The sequence below is a fragment of the Nipponia nippon genome, unplaced genomic scaffold (assembly GCF_047370975.1).
Source record: "Nipponia nippon isolate SJK-2023a ecotype South Korea unplaced genomic scaffold, ASM4737097v1 scaffold_4, whole genome shotgun sequence".
In the NCBI taxonomy this organism is placed as follows: Eukaryota; Metazoa; Chordata; class Aves; order Pelecaniformes; family Threskiornithidae; genus Nipponia; species Nipponia nippon.
Window position 1 is genome coordinate 19,473,653 of NW_028262358.1, and position 17,754 is coordinate 19,491,406.

General features: G+C 51.4%; 1 protein-coding gene across 3 annotated transcripts in view; it reads right to left on the reverse strand.

Annotated features, from left to right (window-relative positions):
- Positions 1–6,640: 6,640 nt before the first annotated feature.
- Positions 6,641–17,754, reverse strand: part of STUM (stum, mechanosensory transduction mediator homolog) — a 50,542-nt gene continuing 39,428 nt past the window's right edge. The window contains exons 3-4 of one of the 3 annotated variants that reach the window (XM_087776298.1): positions 11,148–11,992; positions 6,641–6,987 (exon numbers count right to left, since the gene is read on the reverse strand). In XM_087776298.1, coding sequence (XP_087632424.1) covers positions 11,952–11,992 — 41 coding nt within the window. In that variant the 3' untranslated portion in view covers positions 6,641–6,987; positions 11,148–11,951. Of the gene's footprint in view, positions 6,988–11,147; positions 12,173–17,754 lie in introns of all 3 variants that reach the window. The other 2 variants (XM_087776299.1, XM_087776300.1) reach the window with 2 other exon arrangements.

Genomic DNA, 17,754 nt, shown 5'->3' on the forward strand with positions numbered 1-17,754 from the left:
TGCCATGGCCATGAGCAAGCCACTACCATGCTGAGCCCCACTGGGCCCAAATTTGGGGCTGCTCAGGTCCTGGCGGAAGGGGCACCTCTGACATTAAACATCTATGGCACTCAGAGAGATGTAGGCACCTTGGAGGGGCAGCCAGCATGTCTTCTGGGATATAGTAGTTCAAAATATTAATATTTGGAATAATGTCTGGTGGTGAAAGAGAGCCAGACCGTGTTGGTTTTTATGTGTGTTTGCATGCAATGAAGGGGAACTGAGAAGCTGCTGCAGGCAGGTAGCAGGCAGCAAACCTCCCCCTGGCAGCAGCTGCTACGGGTGGGAGCCAGAGCTCCCCCCGTGCCGAGGGCTGGCAAAGAAATCCCTGCAGGCACCAGCACTGCCCACAGGCTCTGGGGCATACCATTTTGGGTTTCCCTGGAGGGCTCAGCCAGGAGGTGGTTTTGGCCCCCCACTTTGCCCACGTGGGCAGGCAGCTGGAAATGGGAGCAGACTGAACAAGCCTGTCAACCCAAGCCTCAGTCCAAAGTTACTTAGGGATGCGGTGTGTGATGCCATTTTTTAGTGCATGGATGCTCTAGCTGCCACATCTTCACGTCCTCTGGGGAGACTTCATGTGCCCTAGACACAAGCACGCTCCTGCTAGGCTTGCAGTTCACATCCTCTTCCACAGGGCCGTGATTTTCCTGTGCAAACAAGCTCCGAAGTAGCCTGTAATTGTAATATTAGCTTCTAGGATCAGTTGCTACCTGCTTATAGCTGCATTCAGCTCTGAATGTATATTTGGAGCACACGACTTGAAGATTTTGAGATAGTATGTGTATACCTTGCAATAACCCTCCTTTGCATGGATATTATTTTTTTAAAGGGTTGCTCAGCCTGCAATCTCCCAGATGGCCTCATGCCAAGCACACCTGGTTACACTGATTGCTCTGGATCATGCATAAAGTCTCAGCCACTCCCCATCAGCATGGGAGTATCATTAGTGCCATGGGCTGCAGCTCTGTGTGGTCCCCAGCAAGTGCTGTTGCTGTAGGGCTGGATGTGTCCTGGTGGTGTGTGGCAGCTCTGAAGAGGTGAGCTTGGTTTGGGGAGGGGGCCTGTGTTTCTTGGGGGGTGGAGATGGAAAAAGCCTAGCTTGGGGGGCTGCAAGTGCAAAGGGAGGGTAATTTTTCCTGTTGTGTGGTGGTTACTGGAGAGAAAGTTTTCTTGGTGCCCCATTGCTGTACTGGTTGGGCACACAGAGGAGCTGTAATTGTGCTGTGAGGGCATCTGGGCAGGCTCTGCTCTTGGGTTGGGGGGAGCTGAGCCATTTTGCACCTGAAATCAGGGTGAGGTGTGTGTAGTGGCCATGTGCCTCCCCTGGGGCTGTGTGGTGTGGAGGAGGTGGGTGGCTGGGCAGGGGGCTGCCCAGGGATGTGGTGTGGGGCTTGGGGCAGGGTGGCTGTGGGCTTTGGCTGTGTGCTGGGGGGCAGAAGTGGCTCTGGTCTGGTTTCTGCCCACCCACTGGATGCTGGAGAAAGGCAGAGCAGGGCTGTGTTGGGCATTTCCAGCTCTTCAGGGGCTTGAAGTTTTCTGGCTGCTGTCTCCTGGCAAGGGCCAGCATATTGTGGGGTAAGCACCCCAGGAACCCACTGGTCACCCTGCTCCCTGGATGATGGTGCTGTCTGGCTTCAAGGCTGCTCTCAGAACAGGGCTTTTGGTGTCTGCTCCAGCAGAGCTGGTGCTGCTGCCATTTGAGGATCCAGCAAAAGCTGCAGGCTGTGCTCATCACCTCTTGCCTCTCTGCCTCTTTTAACCCCCTGAAAACCTCCTGGGTTTCTGCCTGCTGATGCCAGAGCACTCCCCGAGCTGTGGGTGTCAACAGCCTGCAGGGCTGAAAAACTGCTGGAGATGTTTGTTCCTCCAGGTGAGGGAAAGACCTGTTCTCATGATAGTGCTTGGATGAGGATAAGGCATGGAGGTTTTCCCCATGGCTTATCTGTCTTCACTAAGCTCCAGGTTTTGACTTCCCATTTGTGTGATCTTTTTCTTTTAAACTTTTTCCCCTCCCCTTCTGAAACGGTTGCATTAGCAGGGCTTTAAAGAAATTTCTACAAGATAATTATCCCAGATCTCTCTAGTGGATTTGCAATGTGATGGTGTGTCTGCATGGGTGTATTAATAGTATCGTAATATTATATATCAGTTTTCATCCCAAAGCGCTTCACATGCTGAGGGGCGAAGCCTAAATGTAGCAAGTGAAATGGAGCTTTCTGCCTTGCCTACCAGATCCCTCAAGGCCATGGGGTGTGAGAAGAGCCTTCTCGCTGGTCTTGCACCAAATCCGAGTTTGGTCCCCTGAGTCCCACTGAAGCCCCCCAGGCTGGACCTGCCACCTGGTTCATCCTGCCTTGCGGCTGGGCAGGGCTGTTGTGCGCTACTCTGTTACCGAGGCCTGTCCTCGGTGGCACCCTGCCTCTGATGCTCTTGCTGCAGCCGGTAGCCTTGCCGAGCTGCAAACAGCAGCCTGCATCCTTCCCCCTTCCCTGTTCTTCTTGTTAAAGAGAAGTTGCGTGGGGCTGGCTGTCCCCACGGCCTAGCTGTGGGGTGTCCATTGCTGAGGCCGGGTCAGGCAGCTACTAATGGTCTGTGCTGGGCACTGCTTGCAAGGGTGGATGAAGTGGGATCCGTGCCGTCACCTTCCCGACGGCTATGTCCCCCAGCCTCACTGGCTGGGTGCCCTCTTCCACTTCTCCAGGGCTGTGCTTGGCTTTGGTCTCTTGCGGTTCCTCCTGCACGAGCCCGCGCAAACGGGAGGAGTGTTGTGCTGTGCTGGCAATTCAGAGGCAGGGATAAAGCAGGGATAATCCTCTCAAGCTCCATCTCCAAACATCTGCCCTTGCCTTTGGGGCCATGGAGGGCAAAGATCATGGGCATAGTTGCATTTCCTCCTGGATGCCTTTCACCTCCTCCACTGGCCCCCTCCATGCCATGCTGCCGGGCTCCCTCTCCATCCCTGTCAGAAAGGCTGGGAGCCCAGAAAGGGCGGCCAGTCCTGCACTGGCTCTGGGTGGGCAGCAAATGCCACCAAGCCCTGTGCCACGGTGCCACCTTCCCCCTTCCCAGCAAGGAGAGTCAAAGCGCTGCAGTGGGGAGGAAGCCACCCCAGGCAGTCGCAGCTGATGGTTGGTCGTGGGCTGCAGGGTGTGCGAAGGGCTGTGCAGTCCCACTGTAGCACAGAGAAATGTGCTCGTGGTTTACTCCCTGCAGCCCGCCATCACCCGTGGCAGTGTTGCAGCCCCCAAGGGTTTGGGGTTTTGATGGAGCAAGAGGCTGGCGCTTTCCCAGCAGGGCTGCAGACAACCCGGGGGCAGCTGAAACCCATCCTCTGTGAACTCTACCTGGGCTAGAAATGGGGTGATGGCTGCAGCCCTCCCTTTCGCAAGGGGCCGGGACAGGGAGCGTGAGGTCTCTTGCATGGAGGACAGCTGGTGTTGGACAAGCTGCTTGTGTAAACCTGTGTTCACAAGGAGCCTCCTACAGAGGTGAGGCATCCAAGCAGGGCCAGGTGAAGCCTGGCAACCTGGAAACTACCTGTGTGCCGATGTTTGGGGTCAAAACTACTAGGTTGTGGACACTCATATGAATGAGTGTCCTGGTTTTTTGCTGGGGTAGAGTTAACTTTCTTCCTAGTAGCTGGTAGAGTGCTGCGTTTTGGATTTAGGATGAGAATAATGTTGATAACACACTGATGTTTTAGTTGTTGCTAAGTAGTGCTTACACTGGTTAGGGACTTTTCAGCTTCCTCTGCTCTGCCCAGTGCACAAGAAGCTGGGAGGGGGCACAGCCAGGACAGCTGACCCAGCCTGGCCAAAGGGCTGTTCCATACCATATGCCACCATGCTCAGTATATAAACTGGGAGGAGTTGGCCGGGGGGGCAGCAATCGCTGCTCGGGGATGTGCTGGGCATTGGTTGGCAAGTGGTGAGCAATTGCATTGTGCATCACTTGTTTTGTATAGTCTTTTATCATTATTATTATTGTTGTTTGTTTTTTCTTCCTCTGCTTTCCTATTAAACTGTTTTTATCTCAACCTGTGGGTTTTACTTTTTCTTCAGTTCTCTCCCCCATCCCACCATGGGGACAGAGGGTGAGGGTAGTGAGCCATCGGCTGTGTGGTGCTTAGTTGCTGACTGGGGTTAAACCACAATGATGAACAATTGCTTAGAGACTTTAGACCCCTGCTTGTCTCAAAAATGACCAAGGGAAGCCCTGACAAGTCCAGCTGGGATCTCCCATGTGTTTCCTCACCTGCAGTGGCTTTGGGGAAGGAGCAGAGCAGTGGCACTTTGGGGTGGTTTTTGGTCTGCTCCGCTCAGGCGTGCGTGGCCAAGCCCCCAGCAGCACAGGGGCTGCTGTTGCACATGAGCAGGGATAATGTGCCTGGAGTCATTTTGAAGTGTTAAAACTGCAAAGAAAACCCAGGCGAGAAGGATTGCTGGTAGGTGTGTGCACAGGGGAACAGCAGGGTGGCTTTTCCCCCTCCCTTTTCTCTGTTTCAGATGTGCAGGCAAGGCTCCTCACCAGCCCGCTGCTCAACTGTGAGGCTCTGGGTTGTTAATTCCTTAAGAAAGCCCTGCCCTGGCCCCTGCCTCCTCTCCTCAGGTGATGCGGGTGTGGGCTGGTGTCTACTGGATGCTCTCCACCACCTGGCTGGTGGGAGGAGGAAGACCCATCTTGATCCAGGGCTGATGGGGTTTCTCCAGGCTATGTAAAGAGGCTCTGTATTTCGTTCCAGCTGTCCAGCAATAGAATATATTTAACTTAAAAAAAAAATCCACAGTATCAAAACACAGCAAGTCACAATCCAATACTTGGCAATATAAATAGGCATACAAATGGTCCTCTTTAACCCCTCAGTTTGGGCTCCAGCGTGAAAATGAAAGGCGGGCTCACCATTGGGGTGCAAATGGCAGAGGTGGGCATGCACCTGTTCCCTCCTTCCTGGGGTGGAAAAACCCAGTACACCAAAGCATGGCCAAAACCAAGGAAAACATGGACTTGAGCCAGCAACAGAGAACTTATTCCCCTCCCAGCCTGTGGAGCAGTGCCTGTATCTGTATGTGTGTGGTGGGTGGAAAGGGGGTGCAGGTCAGGGTGGGATTGCTTGCTGGGTGTTTTGGGGAGTACTGCCATCACCTCCAGGCAGTGCTGGTGGAGGCAAGCCCCTGTTTTGATCCCAAGCCCAAATGTGCCATTCCCTTTGACCTGCCTGCTGGAAGCATCCTTAGGGCTGGAAGATGGATTGAGCTATTCTCACCTTGTCGGTCCTAGAGTCTACGTGAAGCCTTCACATCCCACAGCACCGTTTCAGTGGAGGGGACGGAGTGGGTGTTGCTTCCCTCTGGCCAGTGGGTAGGTGCAAGAGAAGCAGGACTGAATTTTAGCCTGGCTCTAGTTATGCATATGGATGAGAAGAGGAGGAAGGATGGCTTGTGGGTGGTATGGGCTCCTGTGGGATTCACTGTAACTAACCCTGGTTCAGCTGGTGCCACTGTCACCTGGGGTTTTTACAGTACGCTGGTCCCATGGGGGGATGGAAATGCTGAGTGCCAGTTTGGAAAATAAATTGCAGTGCTGCCTGAAAGTGCATTGTGTGTGTGAGCACGAAGAGAAGTCAGCTAGAAAATACGTGTGTTAAAATAACGTGTGTTAGTAAGTGTGTGGGAGAAGCTATTGCTTTTGACTGGGAGGAATATCAGATCTAGCCAAGCTTATAGCACTTCTTGTGTCTGGGCTTTAAATGTCAATGAACTCTTCTTGGTGTCTTGTAGAGGATGCAGTTTGGGTTGAATGGTAATAAAGTACACTCTGGCTGGAGTGTATGCGTGTACATGTACTGCAGGGTCATCCCAAAACAAGTAGGAGGCAAGGCAAGGGTAGAGTAAAACAGGCCCCCAAAGAATAACGAGACCGTGACTCTTCAGTTTCCTGACCATGGAGCTTGGCACAACACCCCCTGCACCACGGCGAGACTACAACGAGGGGCTATTTCCAGCAGAACTGAAAGATCTTTAATAAAACGTGTGACAGTCGATGCACGTAGGGAGGAACATGCGGCTTTGTCCCGGGAAGCGCAGGATGTGGCACAGATGGAGGCAGCTCGCACGTCTAACGCTCCCTACCACACGGCTGCGTGCCGGAGCCACTCCTGGCACAAAGCTCCGCTGACCTTTCCGGCTGCAATGGCCGAGCACACGTGCCACAGCCGAGAGCGATGCCGACCCCCTGCAGCAAGTGCAGCCAGGAGGGTGAAGGGCTGGGAGGGCGGGGGCCAGCTGCCGTAGCACCTTTTCCATGGTAAGTACAGATTTGGCAACACCAACGAACTTAGAAAAAAATGTTAACGTGCTGTGCACTGAAACGGTTGGGCTGACCCAGAATGAAACTGGCTTGCAAGTGGCCACAAATTTCAAAAAGACATTTGGTTTGGTTCCTGCTTGGAATTGCTTTCCACCGAGTAGTAAATCAGCTGTTCAGCCCAGCTGGGTTCAAGTACCAAGGAACTATTTCATTAAAGCCCTTTTTTTGAGTAACATAGTTTTCACAATCGGGAAAGAGCAGCAGAAAATACTGTGTCGCTGGCAGACGTGGGTGAAGCAATTGCGTTTATTCTTTGTTACCTACTATCGCTCTTTAGCTGTAAAACTTGCATCTAAAACATCTATATGTAAAAAGCAGAAGATGATATGAAGATCGCCTGGTGCCATGCACCTTTGACCCGATCAAGCGTTCGCTGGCTGCACCGGCGAGGAGGCAGGGGTCGGTTTCCAGCAGTGGTGCGGTACGGCACGGTGGGCACTAGCGGGACAGCACGGCACGGCTCCCGCACGCAGGAGGTGAGTTATCCAGCCCTGGTGTGGGTGGGTGTCCCAGAGTGGGTGGCCTCCCTCTGCAGTGCTCCGGAAAGAGGTGTAAAAGCGTTGGGTGATTAATTTGGCCCTAAAGAGAAAGACAAGCATTGCTGATGGGGGAAAGCTCCAAATTAGCACTCATACCTGCGTCTTCACTGTGTGCTCTTCTCACCAGCCCGTGAATTGTGGGCACCATGCATGTTATCTCCGGCTTGCTGCCAGCTTCCCCACCGCAGGCTCCCTGGGAGCCTGTCAAGGGAACTGGCTCTGCCTGGTCTGTCCCTGGCACAAACCTCTGGTCTCTTAGAGGGGGAAAAACAAGTGAGCAGACTTCCCCTTGTGACCACTAAGACTTGAAATCCCATCTGTCCCCGCCAGCTTCCTCAGCCCTGCCCTGCGGCTCAGCCTCCGAGCTCACTGGACCCCATGTCTCCCTGCTACTTGCCACAGGGAGACCTGAAACCAGGCTCAGGGGCTCACCATTGCCCAAGAGCATGCTGCTGTTCACACCTGAGCTGGGGAGAGCTTGGGGGTGCTGGTTTTAATCAGGGCTATTGGAAAAAAACAGAGGTTTTTATCATTATTACTATAGCAGGACAGTTTTTGGGAAAATACAATTTGGTGCTTGCTCCCCAGTAGCAAGGCCAATCTATAAAGTTGCTCCCGTCCTAAAGTAGAGAGTGGGAATCTGCCTGGTGCTAATTAAAATCAATTAAGCAAACCTCCACAACAGGCAGAAATAAGGCCTTTTGTCCTGGATGTCCAATGGACAGATTTCAGAGCCTCCAGAGCGGTGCATTGGCTGTTTTCTTGGTTTCACCAATTTGATACAAAGGTCAAAAATAAGAAAAATTTTTATAGAGCAAAACCTGATAGTAAATTATAAATCCCGCACCTCTCCTGCACAGTGTTGCTGGTGCCAAACTCCCTCATGCAATAAACGCAGCCAGCACACAGATGTAACTGAAGTGATGCTCTTTGGAGACCCACAGCAGTCCCGGGGACAGCAGCATTTCCAAACAAGCCCTTCCCCAACTAATCCAATTTTCCTATCCTCACTAGAGCATAGGGACAGACAGCACCAAACGTGGCCTGGAAGGCCAGCCAAACCCTGGCGATGCTGACAAGGAGCTAATCCTGCTATGTTTTGTTCCTGGGGGACCTTTCGTACAGGTGCTGGGTCTCTGGGATGGGCCCAGTGAAAATGTCAGCTTGCTTAACCCTCCCCAGACTGAGACTTTCTGCACTGCCTCTCCATTAAATGTTTAAATCCATCTTCTAAAAGTGAATCCGTCTTCACAGGCACCAGAACAAGTTGTTCTTAAGCCACACTTGGCTGCTTCTCTTTCAGAACTTCTGCACCCAGAGGCTTTGCCTGGTTTCTTTTCAACACTTCTACCAGGTGGCCTAGTGAAACCTGTTAGCCGTGTCTGCAGAGGCTCCCGCACATCCCTCCCGAGACCACGGCACAACTAAGTTGATGCTCAGGCAGTGTTTGGAGTTTGCACTTGAACCAGCCATTCTGTTTTGGCAAATGTGAGAGGTAACCACTGCTCTTGGTCATGGCACTCGCTGCAGCTGAGCTGGCAAGTTGTTTGGGTGGCTCAATGACTAGTTATAAACTTCAAAAAAAGAGTTCCCACTGATCACAGCAGCAGCTTGTGAAGGTGTTTTCCAGCTGTGCTGCTGATTCCCTGTTTGCTCCTGGTCAGGATCCTATTTACCCTTTATTTTCCCAGGTTGGAAATGAACGAGCAGAACTTCTCTGTTTCGCAGTAAATGCTGAAGCTCAATTCTGTATTATCTGTACAGTCCTGCAAGCCACAGAACTGCAGATGCTAGAGCACAGGTCACGGGGCAGCCACCCTCTTAACCAGTCCTTTTGGTAGAAATGGTCAAAGAGAGTTGAAATTGTTGAACATCATGAGGAGGAATCCTTTGGGTGATTGCTGTGGCAACGGTTATCTCGAGGAGCTCATCCCTTGGTTTTAACGCAGATGTCAGATGGCTCTTGGGTTTCATCTTTCCACCACTAACCTACTAGGAGTTGATTTTTCAAAGTGCTGCTGTCTTGAAAGCCTCTCCTTGGCAAAGCAAGGTAACCACGCCTCGCTGCGGCGCAGCATCGTGGTGGGATAACTGCGCTGCTTTTCCTCTTGAGCACTCGCATTAACAAGAAGCACCAACTGATGCTTGTCTTCCAAAGAAACCCACTTTGCTGCCTGTGTTGCATGGCTTATGTCTCTCTAAAAGTTGATGGTTTTCATCCATCTTCCTCTCAAATTATAAATGAGAAGCTTTCCTGTCTGCACCATGTTATGGATCTTTGCTTTCTGTGGAGCAGCCCAAAAAGCTGAACTGAGCACCCTCGTCTAGATACAGGGTAGATGCTAATACCCATTTCTGGCTGGGCAGCATAGCTATATGAACCACCGCTTAGGGTGTGAGGCAAGAGAAATGAAGCCTGAGTTATTCCTGTGGTTCTGCCATGGCTTTGCTTTGGAGTCTGGTAATTTAACCTTACTGCATACTGCTGTTTCTCAACTGTACAACAGGGGTAGCGACGCCTGTCTATCATCTACAGATGCAGGGGGTTACTGTTAATATTTGGCCACGACCTGTGAAATATTGCTTTAAACTTAATCTGAAGGGTCTTCCATGAATCCATTTCATGTTGATGGGTTTCCTTTCCTCTTGCTAACCACGTGCCAAAGAGCCAGTTTAGACATATGTCTCCTATAGGCTATAGGCACTGTAGGACATGTGCTCAGTGGGGCTTATGCAGTTTTGCAGGCATTTAGCTGAGCGTGTTGGCTCAGGCACGCCGTGCTCAAACACCAGGTAGTACTTGCACATGCACAAGGGGAATGTCTGCAAAACACACTGCCCTAGCTGAAATCTGGCTTGGTAAAATATACAATGAGTTGTTTGTGTTACAAATTTGCATCCTTATTATATGGGTTCCATTTGCTGTTCCGATTAAGGCTGCTGCGATCGGAGGAAGTGCTCGAGCCCGCAGCCTCCCCGCTCACAGCCAAGGCTGGCACTCCCAAGGCTCCTGACTCTGCCCCTTGCTCCTGTTCAGGCAGCCCAAAGCTTTTTATAGCGCACAGTCGTCAAAGGGTGGGGTGAAAAAAAATTTGCCATCAGTTCTGATGCCTGTGCTGGATAAAAGCACATGGTTTGGATGGGTCCTGCCCCACCACAAGTTAGCTGGGACTGTGGATTATGCTTTATCTTTAGCCCTGGAGAAGGACTTCCAGAGCTGGGAGAGCAGAGAGGTATCGGTGCCTGCTTTCCACAGGCTCACAGCAGAGTGTGGACATTGGGCAGGTAGGAAACTTTCCAGGAGGAAAGGTTTTCCATTAAAGCCAGCGGGTCTCTAGCCCAGGAGAGCACCCAGGGCTATGGGGAGGCTGAGCCATGTCTCCTGCTGGTGTAAACACTAAAGGAGCTTCCTACGCCACCAGCTCCCTGGGGGGATCACCAACAGGCACCCTGCCCAGCGCAGGGCTCTCCTCCACCCTTGGTGGGCTGCTGTCCTGCTCAGTGTACCCCTACGATGCCCCTGAGGGTTAAACAGAGTGCATGGCGAACAGCCGGGTGGTCTGCGCTGTCTGGCTGCAGATGATCAGGCAAGGAGACACATGGGCTCAGGGGCACTTGCTGTTGTTTGATACCTCAGCTCTTTTGCAACACGGGGTGTTTTAACTGACAGGATCTGCTCTGCATGGAAAATGAAAATCCACCTTAAAAGCAAACCATCATGCTAGGAGAGGCCAGGAGCTTGTAGGGCAGCAGGGTTTGCTGCCGTCTCCTTGCCCCCTGGCTGTCTCTCTGCAGGAGTGATGGGCTGAAGCGGGTCTCAGCTCTGTCGCGCTCGGATGGCTCCCAGTTTGGGCAGCGGGTTTGTGTGAAGCTCCTCTCGCTGGGAGGACCCTCCCCAGAGGAGAGCAGCACCCTGGTTTTGCTCTCTTTTGGCAGGGCTCCTCCCGTCACCTTTTTGGAGTGGAAAAGCAGCCAGATGTTGCCACCAGGTCCCCCCAGCTGAGCTCCTCTCACCCTGCTGAAACACCAGCCAGGGTCAGAGGGGGTCACTCCGCCTGGATGCCCAATTTAGCTCTGCGCATTGTGTGTTCAAATCACAAAAACACAGCCCTACCCCATTTGGCCATGGGCCTCCCAACCATGACTGCTACCGAGCTCCTGGTTAGCACCAGTCGCGATCCTCAAGCTTTAGGTGCTTACCCCAGGGAAATGGAGCGGGGAGGCTGCTTCAGCCAGGAGCACACGCCGTGCCATAAGGGGATCCATTTCCAAAGCACGGAGATGCTTCCAGCAAGGCCCTTTCAGGGGAAAAGCCTCTTTTTTTTTTTTTTTTTTCTTCCTTTTTTCCTCCCCCAGTATTGTTTTACACTAGAAGCTTTTGACAGCATGTGGTTGCACCCACCACCCTAGAGGCAAGGCGCTGCGGGGCACCAGTCCCTTGCTAGGTAAAGTCTCCCCAGGAGCTGGCGGGAGGTCTGGTCTTCGCATGGTGCCAGTGGATGGAAGCAGGGGATGGCCCCAGTCAGTTCAGCGGTACAATACGATTTACAGCAAGCACGTTTCTCAAGATATCTGCAAGGACAGAGCTTCACTGAGCATCATATATACACAGACAGCAGAGGAGGCTGGGCTGAGCCCTCCGCTACCACGAAGCAGTCAACAATGGACTCTCGGGGTGGGGGAAAAAAGTACCGCTGGTTTGCTTTTACATACTGTACGTATATCTATTAATAGCTCCTTGGCATTTGAAGTTCACAGCTGGTTTCCTTTAACGGTGAGCGTAAAAAGGAGGCAAAACATCTTCAGCTCCTTCCCCCTGGGAGGAGAGAGAAAGCAGCATCTCCCACTCCCCCAGCTCAGCTGCCTGCCCAGGTGCCACCTTTGCCAGGGGTGTCTCCTTCTCCCGGCACCCTCCTCCTCCTCCTCATCGGCTGCCCACCGTGTGCTGGCCAGGGCCAGTCCTAACCCACGCCGTGCTTGCCCCATCTCTGCGGCTCAGTGGGATCAGTGCAAGTCTCCGTCGGCTGCTCTGCACCTCCGCTCCGCTGGACGGGCAGATGAACCGGGTTCAAACAGAAGGAAACAAAACAAAAGGAAGAAGAAAGACAAAGGGTAATGAAAAGGTCCATGGCCCACAGCTGCCAAAGGAAATCTCTCGCCGTGTTTCTCTGACCATACTTGTCCCAGCCACTACAGCTGCTGTGGGATCCCCTGTTCCTTGTAGCCTGTGAGGAGGGAGGGGAAGGGAACATGATTAGTGTTAATTCCTAACGAGGACCCTTGGCGAGGCTCAAGCGAGCCTGGTTTACCAGGAATGGCAAGCCATGTGGGAGAATAGGGGGGGCTGGCCCGGGGCAGGCTCAGCCTGGCGAGCCACCCTGCCTTGCTTTAGCCAACGCCTGCCCCGTGCAGCCACGGGGTGCAACCACCTTCCTGGGCACGGCGATGCAGCTGTCGGCGGCCAGCCTTGCTGCTGCGGTGCCTGCCTGCCGCCGGCCCTGGCGTGGGCAGAGGCGTGTCTGCTTGAAGAGGTTATAAAGGCACAGTAGGTACTGGTGGCCACCAACTCCAGTACAGCCCAATAACTTAAAACCTTCACAGAAATGTTATGTTTTCTGCCTAAATTATTCTTTATCAGAGCGTGTCTTTCTGCAGTGCCAGAGAAATGTGTGCCCTTATATACTGCTCCAGAGACACCGCTGTTTCCAAGGGCTGACCTGGCAGGTTGCTGGTTGTGCATCCGACACACTCGCATCTCTACTTGTGATCTATGTCTGAATCTCGTCCTTCCAGAGGACCGCTAGGTAGGAGGAGGCTGGCTTCCTCTATCCACCTTTTTAGTTCCCGTGCTGACTTTTGCTAACAGAGCTCTCCAGCAGCAACCAATTTGCGCTGTGGTTTGCAGAGGTGAACAAACATCTCTTGGAGGAGAAGGGGGACATCTTTAATCACAGGCTAACGTGTCAGAGTTCAACCACAGACCTCAGGATGCCTCCATGGGCCCTTTCCCTAATGATATTCTCACTGCTGTGTTATGCACTTGCTTTGCTCCAGCCCAGCAGAATTGTAGGTGCTTTTGTCAGGGTGCAACAGATGTCCGGTGGGACTGGAGAAAATGGAGCTTTCCAGCAGCAAAACCAATTGCACTGGGAAACTGCCTGGATCCCTCCTCCTCCACCCCTTCTCTTCCCCTGGCCGTGGGGTTTAATGCACCTCCCAACCAAGGCAGCAAAGCTGTCGGGGTGGGGGGCTCTGTGTTGGCGGACACCAGGGCCCTGCTGTGTTGCAGCCACGTGGATGCTTGCGAGGGCTAAAGCAGCCTGCCCCACTGCTCATCGCAGCTCCTCAGGGGACTGGGGCCCCACTTTATTTGCTGTCCCGTACGTAGTGGTTAAGGGGAGGCTGCAGATCCCATAGGGGAAGGCTCCTTCCCCCAGGGCACTAGGGCAGGGATGGGCAATAGGAGAGCACCGGCAGCTCTCGTGCTGACACAAGATAATGAGAAAAATACTGAGTTTTTTAACACTTTCCTCGGTGGTTGCAATGACTGCACCAGAAGCTTTACCTGCTTTCTTTTTAAGAGAAGCTGAAATTGTTATTATGATAGTATCAATGCAAAAGATCTCCTTTTTGAAGAAAACAAACTGTCCTTACCTGCGCTGCCTGCAATAGTGAAGATCTTTCAACTAGAAAACTTTTAAAAATCCAGAGAGTTTTTTTCTTTGTTTAAATAATGTAAGTAGCCTGTCATTTTTATATTTTGAATTTCAAATGAGTCTGAAATGTCACATCTCGGAAGAATGCTTAACTCTTCAAATACTTTTCCACTGATGCTTTTTCATATTGCTTTCCAATCCTTATGTCAGACTTTTGTAAGTCCCTTAAAAAAGCTGAACACAAAATACCAGCAGGTGCCACAACCCCTATCTTTAAGGGACTTTTTGCTGAACTAAAAATTGGCCTCGGCAACTTTGCTGCACTTTGGAAAAATCCACGCCTTCAGCCAGCCTTGGCAGTCTGGATCTCCTGCTGCTAAACGAGCACAAGGAATAGAGGGGATTAATGACACTTAGCGGCACCTATTACCCTGTGCCGCATTGCTGCCCATCGTGTGCAGCTGAACAAGAAAGACTCTCACCTCTTTCAAAAAGCTTTTTCTCGGGGGGAAAATGACGATTTCTTATGCATTTATGTTCTAAGTGTGAATCAGCTCTGACAGCAAGATGAGATGGTTGGAAACCTGTAATATGGGCTTGTCTACAGCATCGGTTTAATTTGTTTAGGGAGCACAGTAAAAAAGAAAAACCCACGTGGACCAGAAAGTTGGGGCATGCCATAAATCCTTAGCTAAAGTAAGCAAGCTAGGTTATGCTTATAGTAACTTGCTTGCATAGCCACGCCTTTTATTAAGATATAATAGAAATCCTTTCAGTCGTGCTATCAGTTTTGAAGCTGGCTGGAAGCCAGTTACAGTGGCCGAGCCTGTATCTCTCTTTACATGACCAAAGTATGACCTGTCCTATGCTAAACTTATTTATTAAAATACTTCAGACTTAACTTATTAAATAGTTTATATATGAAAATAGTTATTTCATTTGTTGCATAGGAAGAGCTATCCTGTATGAAGCAGCTTTACGTTAATACGCCTGCAATACAGTTAAGGTGCAGCTCTGTAAAGCAGACAGCTCTGGGATCAAGATTAAGTTGGTCTGAGTATGTGCACACAAAATCACCGATTTAATCAAGTTTGCTTGAAATTGCACTTCTTCTGGAAACCATTGCAAGTAAGATTCAGGCAAAAAGAAACCAGTGTGTGCACAGGCTGTCCTACCAGGACTGGGTTCATGCGGAGGGTGGCCTCAGGATGCTCTTGAGGCTGAAATGGGTCCCTGCCCTGCTCCGAGGGTGCCCTTGGGGCAGCCTGAGGGGCATTTCAACACTGGGCGAAGAACACATCCCCGGGGCTGTGCGGCCACAGGACAGACACAGAGACAGGCGGACACACACATGTACAGGCACACGGCTGGACTTGAGCTGGGAGCGGGCAGCACCAGCCAAAGCAAATCCCAAACAGCTTGCCCCAGCCGAGCGCTTGCTGCTCTCCATGGGGAGCTGCCACGGGGTGTGAGGAGGAGGAGGAGGAAGAACAGAAACAAACTTACCTCGTGAAACTTTGATGGTGAACAAAAGGAGGCAAAGGAACATGAAAGAAAGAGAGAGGGAGAAATGTAACTGTAGACGATATATCCAAAACACATGGAGAACCAGAAAAGAACAAATAAATTGGGGCTGCAGAGTAAACAGAGAACAGCTGCTCTACCATCAGACATTCACACCAGGGCTAAACATTATTTAAAATCCTTGTACTTGAAGTGGACCATTTCATTTGGGGCTCTTGTTTAAAGAAGATGGGGGAATCTTCATCTGCTTTCCAGCTCACCAGCCCTCAGCCGGACAGGCTGGATGGACTAACACCTCTAACGCTTTCCTCCGTGACATTGCTATTTCCCGGGTTGACTGAAGGGCAACCACTGAAGGAAGGTGGCAAACAAGACATCATGGCATACCAGACAGTGTATGGCATGCCGTTCATGGTCCGAGAGCTGGGAAAGCTACACCTGATGGCTTTTTGGCAGTTTTGCTGCCGAGTTTGCTTGTACCCACAGATAACTCTCAACCACGGCGTGCCTCAGCCCCGCTGGGTGCTGCAAACCTCGGTGGTATTTAGCATTCCTACAACATTTTAACTACTTATTTAATTTGGTTGGAAGCTGCAAAAAAGGGTATTTTAACTACTTTCCTCAGGCATAGTTTGGGGGACGGCTCTTATTTAGATTAAAAAAAAAAACATAATAGGCCTAAGCGGGCAATTTGTCCTCAGAATTTCCTTCATCTCATGAAAGGTTATGAGCTGTTTCAGGATGTTGTTCTCTTCCCAGTCTCTCAAGTGCCTTCTGCTCCCTTTCCTTCCCAGAGCAGCTGCGCTACCTGCCCTAGCAGGAGCCCTGCAGAGAAGAGAGGCTTGGTGATGCTTTCCAAACTCCCTTGGAGCCCGAGCGTATGGTAACCATGCAATCATCTGCGGCTGCTTCTGGCAAGGTCTGAGCGCTGTAGTTAGCAAAGGAGTGACAAGCGGACAGCGTGATTACAGGTCATTTCCTACTACTGGCTGGCAATCAGTCCCTGAGAATCAGCTGCCCGCTGCAGAAGCGTGGGCTGCAGGAGGAGTCCCCGTCCTGTGAAACTACAAGCAATGGCACCTTTGCTCGTTCATAGGCAAGTTGTTAATTCAGAGGCCAGAAGCTGAGCGAGGGCTTCCTTCAGAAACCAGGCTTGACTTCTTGGCTGCGTTCATTAGAGGCGAAACAATGCCTGGACAAACAGTCCCTGACTTCTGTCCCCTATGCCGCCTCAGTGTGACACTACTATATTGATTTCTGTGGTATTTCTGTAAAGCAACGGCACAAAACCTTTTATAATGAGCTCTGAGCAGCTAGGGAGTTCCTGGAAAGGCCGTTCCTCTGCGTTCATTCTGCACGATGCAGCTAACGAAGACGTGTGCTGCGTGGGCTGGGGACAAGGTGTGCCTTTAGCAGAGGAAAACTTGCCCAGAAAACCCTTAGGAGGCTCATTTTTCCAGCTGGCCTTGGCCAGCTAATTGGCTTTGGTTTGTCTCAGCTCCATGCCTCGTCCCCACAGCCGTGACAAGGGGTTCAAGGAGAGCACGGTGCAGCAGCACTGCCCAGCCGCCACCAAGGGTGGCTGGATATTTGCAGTGGCAAGGGGAGAGTCCACATTTATTTTTTTTTTTTAAAGCATTAAGTGCTTCCTTTTAATCTACCTTTGCCTTCAGACAGCAGGTAAAGCAAAGGACCGGTACCCAAAGCCATATGGCTGCTTAAAGAAGATATCTGTAGTGTTTAATGGGGCCAGCTGGCAATTCATTTAAATTAGCAGAGAAAATGCCCGGTGCCATTGTGCTGCCAAAAGTAATTAAATATGACAGCAAAACTGCATTCAATTAATCTTTCTTCTGGGATATATCCCGCTAAAGGGCACCTTACAGGAGATGAGGGCTGGATGGGACCCCCGAGGTCAGTCGGTCTCTTCCCATGTCCCACCTTGCCCTGACAGACGTGGGTCTACCCTCTCTTGGGGTCTTCCAGTGACAGAGAGGGCAGGTGCTGCCATGTCACCCCTTCAGCATTTTGACTTTACGGGAGGGAATAGGTCTCCTAATTTCCGCACAGATCTTTCCTGCTGTTATTTAAGTCTGTCTCAGGCTAAACTGCTGCCCTCTCACATTTACTAGCCTGCTGAACCTCTTCGTTGCCTGCTGTCTCATGCTCCTCTGGGCTCTCTCCAGGTTGTCCACATGAAGTACAGCCTCCAGAGCTGGCCACAAGCCTCGCCGCAGCTTTATGTGTGCCGAGAACAGTGAGGGGACCAGTTCATGTCCTACAGGCTCTGCTCCTACCTGCCTGGGCGGTGTTTGTTCCCTCCACAGCAATGTACTCCTGTGCAGCTTGTGACTCACTGCAGCCACCACATCCTTCTCTGAAAAACAAGTTGTTCCCTAGCATGTTGTTTCCTAGCATTTATGCAGTTGATTAATCCTTCCTTAGTGTCTTGGACTTGTCTCTACTGAGTAGCATTTATTTTTTTCACACCATTTCTTCGATTTGCTTGAATCCGGACATTGCCCTCACTGTGCCTGCCATCCCTGTAGCTGCCGGCAGTGCGGGGCTGGTAAGCCCCTTCTCTGGTCCCTCGTCAAGCTGTGAACGAAAATACTGAACAGAGTTGG